The 8,462-nt window shown below is 28.9% G+C and overlaps 2 protein-coding genes across 3 annotated transcripts; both read right to left on the bottom strand.

The window, feature by feature from the left end:
- Window positions 1-607: 607 nt before the first annotated feature.
- Window positions 608-2,343, bottom strand: LOC123218602 (LOB domain-containing protein 15-like). 2 transcript variants are annotated; one of them, XM_044640102.1, is made up of 4 exons: window positions 2,199-2,343; window positions 1,846-2,098; window positions 1,204-1,570; window positions 608-956 (listed from the first exon to the last, which is right to left on the bottom strand). In XM_044640102.1, the coding sequence occupies exons 1-4, from the start codon at window positions 2,210-2,212 to the stop codon at window positions 934-936; spliced, it is 657 nt and encodes a 218-aa protein (XP_044496037.1). In that variant the 5' UTR covers window positions 2,213-2,343; the 3' UTR covers window positions 608-933. The 2 variants fall into 2 exon arrangements, with proteins under 2 accessions (XP_044496037.1, XP_044496036.1); XM_044640101.1 differs by lacking the exon at window positions 608-956 and having other exon boundaries at window positions 1,120-1,570.
- Window positions 2,344-6,035: 3,692 nt separating this feature from the next.
- LOC123218913 lies at window positions 6,036-6,608 on the bottom strand. Its single transcript, XM_044640567.1, has one exon. It carries the CDS (start codon window positions 6,606-6,608, stop codon window positions 6,036-6,038), a length of 573 nt encoding a protein of 190 aa, XP_044496502.1.
- Between the last annotated feature and the right edge of the window lie 1,854 nt (window positions 6,609-8,462).

The raw sequence follows: 8,462 nt of genomic DNA, 5'->3' as shown, positions 1-8,462 counted from the left end.
TATCAATGAGGATCAAGGAGGCCCTAAATGTAAGCGAATAGAATTATCTTATTATGATAAAGTACCGAATAAGGACAAAATGAGATGCCAAAATTTCAAGCAACCATGACGTGAAACCAAATTCCATTGCTACTATCAAGTTGTAGGTATTGGTTTTGATCTTGTGCACAGTGATTCTTATGGAATTTTTATTTATATTTAATAATTTAGAGGGTATTCAATATTACCTTCTCTTACTTACTCTGGTTGAGATCCACACGGCAAGAAAATCCAACAAATCTTAGAATAAGAAAACATTTTGGCATTATCGAAGAATTCCAGTAACATGAAAAAGCATATGGGCCAAAATATGCCCCCATTTTCATTACCAGAATTAGCAAAAAGGTAAATTAATATCAGAGAATGTAAAGTTTTTGTTTTATCTCATACATCATCCGTAGATAAATTTGGGCTGTAGTTTGTCTTATAATGTAAGAATAAAACAATGTTATACAGACTTATTCATACAAAATGAAGTGTTAATTGATGATATTGGTATATAAGAAAGTCAAAAAAAAGGTAGATGAAGATGGGAAACGAAATGGCAGTAAGTTAAAGAGGATCAAAAGCTATTTTTTCCTGGATTTATGCAAACACTAAAAATTCACATGGGGAGAATCACAACCACCAACTTTTTGTCTCCCCCATGTTCCTCGAACATGTTTTCAGGTCCTTCAATGGCACAGACTAACATGAAAGTATTGAAAATTAGAAGTCTTGAAAGTTTATCAGTCAAACTATGCATATTCCTGACACGTGTGAAGACCATTGGAAAATGCATCCTCAAACACCTAAAACAACCATTGCACGCTACCATTTCTTGTAATTTATGAGTATTACCGCTAATCAATTTCCCATTTGTCTCCTTTCAAGCATTTGAGAAAGTAGCAAAATTCAACTAAAATGGCAGAAGCTATCTGGGAAAGGCCAATGAAATAACGTTTGTAAGTAAGAATTTGTTCTGATGGCATTTTAATGAATGGAAAAAGTTAAAATTTTGAACAGTCAAACGATCTAGTAGATCTCATATTTCATTCTAGTGTATTCAATTAAAATCATCGATATGATAAATAATGAAACTAATTAAAAATGGATCATCTTCTATAGGATTATTAAATCAATTAAAGTATGGAACATTGTTATCACTTGAAATGGAGCTAAAACCTGTTGTAGAAGTGGTTGTTGGAGCTGTGTATAAAGAAGAAATAGAAGATGAAGAAACGACGACCGAAGGCGGCGGTGGAGGAGGAGGAGACGGTTGTGGAAGAGATGGTGCAACAATTGATACCATCTCAGAAGAAAATAAATTAGTACAAGAAGGATTAATAATATTGGCATTATTACTGGCTTCTTTATACTTGTATCTAAGAATCTCTGCCCGCACTGCGTCAAGTTCTGCCGATAAAACTTGAACTTGTTGTTGCAAAGCCAAAATGGCGCCCATGCATCCATACACCGGATCTCTCAGCCTCAAATTAGCTTCAAAAACCAGACTATTTGCAGCATCCGCTCTTTGACTCTCTGGAACCTCCTGAATAATATAAACAAAATCATGATAAATATTCATTTTCTTGAGAATAAACCCTCAAGAACCCTAAAAGTAAACCACTTGCTTGACTATCTAGCTAAACCCTCATGGTTAAATCATGATAAATATTCATTTTCTTGAGAATAAACCCTCAAGAACCCTAAAAGTAAACCACTTGCTTGACTATCTAGCTAAACCCTCATGGTTAAATCTTGATAAATATTTATATAATAATCATTAACATAAAATTAGAAAAAGAGGGGAATTAGGGTTTTTACCATTAACATCTTGGAGACGTTGCTAGCACCGAAGACTTTGTGAACGGAGGCGAATTTCTGAGGTTCATGTGGAGAAAAATATGGAGAGAAAGGGCATTCTTCAGCACATCTTCTTCTCAAAAGTTTACATGCAGCACAAGGTGTAATTGTATTCAATGTCGTCCCTGAAGAAATATGTCTTCTTCCCATTTGTGATGAGTTTGAAACATCGCTCTCTCCCTTGACCCTCTTTCCTATCTCATCAAATCGCCTCCTGACTCGCAACAACAAGATGATTATAATCAGAAGAAAACATTATGATAAAAAAAAAAAAAGAAGAGGAAATTGTCAGAGTTTTGAACAAGTACTTTTACCTTTCTCTGGACATTCAAGCATGCTAAAATTTTGTCTAGATCAAAGGAGCTGAAGTGATGAAGGACTTTTGAAAGGGAGAGAAAGTAGGTCAATTTTTTTTTAAAAGAAACAAACAAACGAAGAAATGACAAAAGGTTGATAAGGGAATCTGATTTTAATTATTAATTTGTTTATATATTCATAGTAAATGTTTGGGGATAAAGGTTAAAGATAGAATAATGGGCAAAATCTTCTCTTGCTATACTTTTCATTTCGGTGACACATTAAATCTTTTAGAATAAGGTAAAAATTAAATACATGACACGATTAGGTAAGTTAATAAGAATAAAATTCAAATAATACATATACAGAAGGAAATATATAGTAAATATTAATTTGCATTTATGATTTATTCTTCAGAAAGAGAATGCCAGCTTAATTAAGTTGCTAGCACGTGAATCCTTGAGTAATTGACTTTTGAAGCAAGCAACCCTCTGGCCTGATTGCTTAAGAAGGATAATTGCTATGTGCTGTCTAAAAGTGGTTTTCGTTCTCTTGGTACATTGTATTTGCTTCTTTTATATAAATTTGACTTCAAATTCGCACAAACTTATGAAATTAACCATCCCTTTATTATCTCTTATTTTACAAAGCGATAATATTACATATCCTAAATTATTTTTTCAGGCTTTATATCATAGACCTCCTTGAATATTTTTTTTAATTAATATAGCATGCCTAAAGTTGACCCAAAAAAATAATAAAAAACACCTCCATGACAATTAAATAAATACCCATTTATTAAAAATTCCTGTATTTAAGGGGTGTTTTAGTAATTATAAAGGAATTTTTAATATTGTCGAAAATCCTGGGTGTGTTCAAGATTAAAAGATTCCACAAGCTATGTGTAAATTAAATAAACCCAATTTTTTAATTCAAATATTTAACATTTTTATCTACAAACGATGAAAAAAATCATACGTAATTAATCACATATAATAATACATAATTTGGGGTGAAAAAATGAGAATAATATTAAGGATAGAACTCAATAATTCTTGAATTTCTTTTTGTTTATAAGGGTGAATTACTAGTCCAATTTAACTGTGTGTATTATTTTATTAATTAGGGCGGAGTCGGTGAGTTTTTAAGTGTCGGAATCAGCTAGGCATCTCAACGTAAGTATCAGATAGAACTTAATTTCTTTCATACCATAAAAATGGTGAATTTTATGATGAAATATTGAAAATTTTGGTAAAGTCCTCTTTAGAAAATGCCTTGAGGAAGTAGTATTATGCCATCACTAGATATTGAGCATATTTGTTAAAAGTTAAAACATACACGTCCAAACTTTGAGGTGGACTTGCCAGCAGATGTAACTTTGGACATAGATATTGTATATCTTTCTTTCTTGGATTTTCTGGAATTGTGAATGAATACCATCTTATTAGATGCTCCTCCTAAGTTATTTGCATATTACGATACACAATATATATGATACAATATGATATTATATAAACGAAAATTATATATATCTTAAAATATATTTAAAATTGATATAATATGGTAAATTTATTCCATGATATAATATATATTAATTATACATATTGATACTTTTTTTTTTTAAAAAGTGATGAAGTGGTAAATTTGTATTTGAAAATTTTTAAAATTTCAAAGGATATTTGTAATATATTTTAAAATAATAATGTGGTATTTAGATTTTATTATTATTATTTTTTGAAGGACATTTCTTATAATATGATGTATAATAAAAAATAAGATTTTCAAGTTACGATGAGACGCAAATTTGGACACTAAAATTAATTATTTAATTATGTATGCAAACCTTAATTAACTAAAGCATATGCATCTTGGTCAATGTTTTTACCACAAAATGCGGCCACTAAAATTAATTCTAAATTAGTGTGATAGATTCAATTATCTAACTTTAATAATCATTATAATAATGTCAAATGATTATTTTTTTTCTTTTTTTTTTTTTGAATTTTGATGAAATAATATTTTTCATCATTCAAATTGAAAAAAATTATTTATCCACCTATCATCTATTTCTATTACTAAAAAATATTAAAAAGATGAAAAGAACATGAAAGCTATTTTGCATATTATTAAAGAAATTCTAGAGACTTTTGTCCTCCATCTTTGAGTTAGCTTTAGGATGGAAAGTCTTATATATTTTCAATTAATAAATGATTTAATTCATTCCAAACTTTTGCCCCAACCAATAATCATATATACCTAGAACCCAAAAATATATGCTTTTTTTTATTTGAGACTCAAATTATAAAATGATCAACATGATTATAGATCATTCTCTTCTCCTCAGCTGTGTATAAAAATAATCAATCCTTTTGCGATTATCAACTCAAAAAATACATTAAAGCTTACTCCACCTCAAGAAAAAGAGTAAAGGAAAATTTTTCCAAAAGTGTTATGGAAAAACCCAGAAATCTTAACAAAATTTCCCTCTAAATGATTATTATGTTAACCCAAAAAAAAAATTAGAACTCAATACAGATAACTAGATCTAGCCTATTGGCAATGGTAGACTCCAAATCCAACCTTGTCGATGGTTGAGAGGTCTTTTGTGACCTACATCAATGCTATTAGAAAATTTTCAAACCATTTTTGAATATGAATGTGGTGATGAAGGAAGACTTGTTGGTGGATTAACCATTGGTGGTGGTGAAAGAGAAGTCATTGGTGGAATAAATGTTGGTGGTGAAGGAGAATTCATTGGTGGGTTAGAAACTATCAGTGGTGAAGGCAATAAACTTGATGGTGGATTGGATGCTCGTGGAAGTGGTAAAAATAAACTTGTTGACGGATTGGATACAAGTAAAACGGATTGTTGAAGTGGGAGGGAAGGTGGTGTATCAATTAATTGTTGAGCGGTCTCTGTATTTCAATAAACAAATAAAAATAATTTGGTAATTGACATTTGTATTAATTGTTCAAAATAATTTTATAATTTTTATTAAAAGGACAAAATAGTAATTTAGATTTTCATTACCAGAAGCGAATGAATAGTGAATAAATAGACTTTTTACACTTAAAAGGTGAGAACTAATGTTTTATCAAAGCTTAGGTGCTAAATAGTTATTAGACCTTATAATAATTCTTATGGGTTTCTGCTAGTATTGTATGTTCTTTTAATTAAGATAGGAGTTACTTCTCATAATTTACCGGGATATTGTCATTGAGGATGCACAAGTTTATGAACTCTGAATCATAGGATATAAGTTTTAGAAATAACAGTTAGAGGACATTCTGAGACTAAAAGTTAGTAGAATTGAAAATTTTTTCTTTTTTACCTTAAATGTTATCAAAATTGACGAAACATTATAATTTTTAGGAAAAAGCTTTGGATTCAAATCGCTATTATGTTTATGAAATCTTAACTTATATGATATGCTAGTTCTAGATCTAAACAATATATTATAAGATTAATTGTTTAATAATATTAACGAAATTCTCAATTATTAAAAAAAAATTTGTATGCCATTAATGATTATTTCCCTAAATTAACAATATGATAGGATGAAGAGTAAAACCTTATTGATTGATAATTATAAAACGTACTAATATTGTAGCATTTAGCCAAAAATAGATAAACAAGGACTAAAAGAGAAGTCGAACACACTTAACCATAAAGAAAACAAAATTAAATTAGCTTCTAAATATACTTAAAACATTATAACATGCATTTCAATCATCAATTCAAATCATATATAATCGAGAGTTACATTTTGTTATACTTTTTTCACAATGCATGTGTTACATATTAAGCGAGGAAACAAAAAACAAGAGTTCATTACATTCAAAATAAAAACAAATTAAGAATCTCTAAGCAATACCTTGATTATGGATGAATAGCAGCCGGCTTTTGACCTGCAATTTGGTACTCTAGCAAAACACAAAGTTGAAACATGAGACTCATACTCCTCTTCCTCCCCCAAAGCCCTTGAATCGGCAGACAATCTAGGGCTTGACTGTTCACATCGTCCTTGAAAATTCGTTGATGACCTCTTCGGAGATGATGGCACAGAGTACGATGACATCGATGAATAAGAGGAAGAAGAAGAAGAAGAAGGTGATGTGGAAAGTTGAGTACTTTTTCTCGTAACACGATTAGGAATAATGGTGCCTAAACGATTAGACTTATTAGGGTTTGGCTTTTCAATGGAAGATTTTTTAGGTGAATTGTAAAAGTAAGAAGGTGGAGGAGCAAGAGGAGGAAGAGGGTTTTCTCTGAAGCAAATTTTGGGAGTTCCTGGTTGAGATTCCCATGTAAATGGGATTGAAACAGAAACTTCACCATGGTAATTGTCTTGATCCTTTGAGAAATAGGAAACTGAATCCTCTCTTGTTAGAAATTCTGACAATTTGTAAGCTTTATTATTCTTCATGACTTGAAGAGGGTTACTGGGAGGATCTGATGAAGTTGTTCTTGGTATTTTGATTTTGTACAAGGAGTGAAGTGGAGTTTTTGGTTAATTACTTTGTCTGATAATGAAGGAAAAAGAAAGGAAGAAGAAGAGTAGAGTTTTGGCTAAGTAAGGGTTTTTGGTATTTCTTTAAAACAATAGTTGGAAGCTATTACAGCCCACAGCCTACAACCTACAGCCTACATATGGGAGTGTCATCAACCTTATATATTACAAAACAATGGGTTTTCTATAATATTATTATTTTATAAATATATAAATAAAATGGAAAATTATATATTTATATAGACGAATTTAAGTAGTGCTCATGTGCTATTATAATTATAAAAATTAAATGAATAAAATGGATCGGTATATCCTGCATTAAAGGCTAACCGAGAGGTGCGCGATGTTACGATCAAGCAGCCCATTGACATTAGGATGTGACTACATTAATTATCTCGAATTATTAATAATTATTTATTTATATAATATGTATTTGTAAGAATATTTGAACAATACGAAATTAGTCAACATTGTAGGAATTATATAACAATTAGAATGGGGTTAGGCGAAAAGGATAAAATATAATTTTTTTATTATATATTAAAAAATATATACATATTTTATAAAAAAAATTAAGAAATACATTGAAAATGTTATATTTTAAGAGAAATTTTTCATTTTTCTGCATCATGGAAATTATCAAAAAAACTCATAGACATATGATATCATTTAACCCCTACAACATAAAATATCATAAAACTAAAGTAAAATTACATTTTAGTCTTGTAAGTGTGAGTTCAATCACTTGATTCAATCATGCATACTCACCTTTTCACATTGTTTTACTAATTCTAGCACCTTTTTTTTCCTTAAAACCAATGATTTTAAAATTGGATCGGATCGATTAGTTCAACCAAAAACCGACTCTTAAGTCTAGTTCGATTAATATTAAAAATTAATTTTTCAATTGGCTTGATCAAACTTGATTCAGATGAATTAATTAAAAACTGGGTTTGATTGGATTTGACCAAAATTTTAAATTTTTTTAAATTTTAGTTATTTTTAGTGATGTGATTTTTTTATTAGATTAGATGAATTTCTAAAAGTTTGTAAGAAAACATAAGTTAAAAATAATATTAAAAAAAAAGTATCTCATATATATTGAAATATCTTTTATAAACAATAATTTATATAATTATGTTTTTTTACTACATCATAAGATCTAGACTTTTTTTATTTTAATTATTTCATTGAAATGAAATGAACAATTGTTGTTCCTTAAAAAATATAATTTCTATATGTGTGAATATCTTGATTGATTTTATTTTTTATAAATTTTTAAGTAAAATTTATTTATTATAATTTGATAATAATTTGAATTGATCGATTTTTTGATTAAATCAGTCGAATCATAAAACAGTGAAATAACCAATTCGATAACTGATCTAATTTTAAAAATATTGGTTAAAACTATATAAATTATTCAAATATACTGTTCATTCGTAACTAGATTTAGTAAATTTTTTCACTTAATTTTGTGTTTTAACGTGAGGTTTTGATAAACCAATTGTTGGAAACAAGAGTTAAATAAAAGATGTTAGGGCTTTCTCAAAAGTTGAAAGGTAAGAGAAGAGAATAAACTTGTCATTATTTGATATGCATGACTTCTATTGGAATAACCCTTGGATGTTTATTAAAATTGTGTACGTCTTGTGAAAAAAAAAAGTCATTTTTTAATTACCCTTACCATTATCATTATTTTTACGAAAAATATGAAAATCATAATGAGATGTCAGAAAAACCATACAGAGATAAGAATATTAAAAGTCT

This window comes from Mangifera indica, chromosome 6 (assembly GCF_011075055.1).
Source record: "Mangifera indica cultivar Alphonso chromosome 6, CATAS_Mindica_2.1, whole genome shotgun sequence".
NCBI classification, from domain to species: Eukaryota; Viridiplantae; Streptophyta; class Magnoliopsida; order Sapindales; family Anacardiaceae; genus Mangifera; species Mangifera indica.
Note: the sequence above shows the minus strand (reverse complement) of the source record. Positions and strands in the feature narration are given on the sequence as shown.

Coding starts and splice junctions, on each gene's coding strand:
- LOC123218913 (XM_044640567.1), bottom strand. CDS start 6,608: ATGAAGAATAATAAAGCTTACAAATTGTCAGAATTTCTAACAAGAGAG.
- LOC123218602 (XM_044640101.1), bottom strand. Junction 1,571..1,845: donor ACGTCTCCAAGATGTTAATG/GTAAAAACCCTA, acceptor TATATTATTCAG/GAGGTTCCAGAGAGTCAAAG.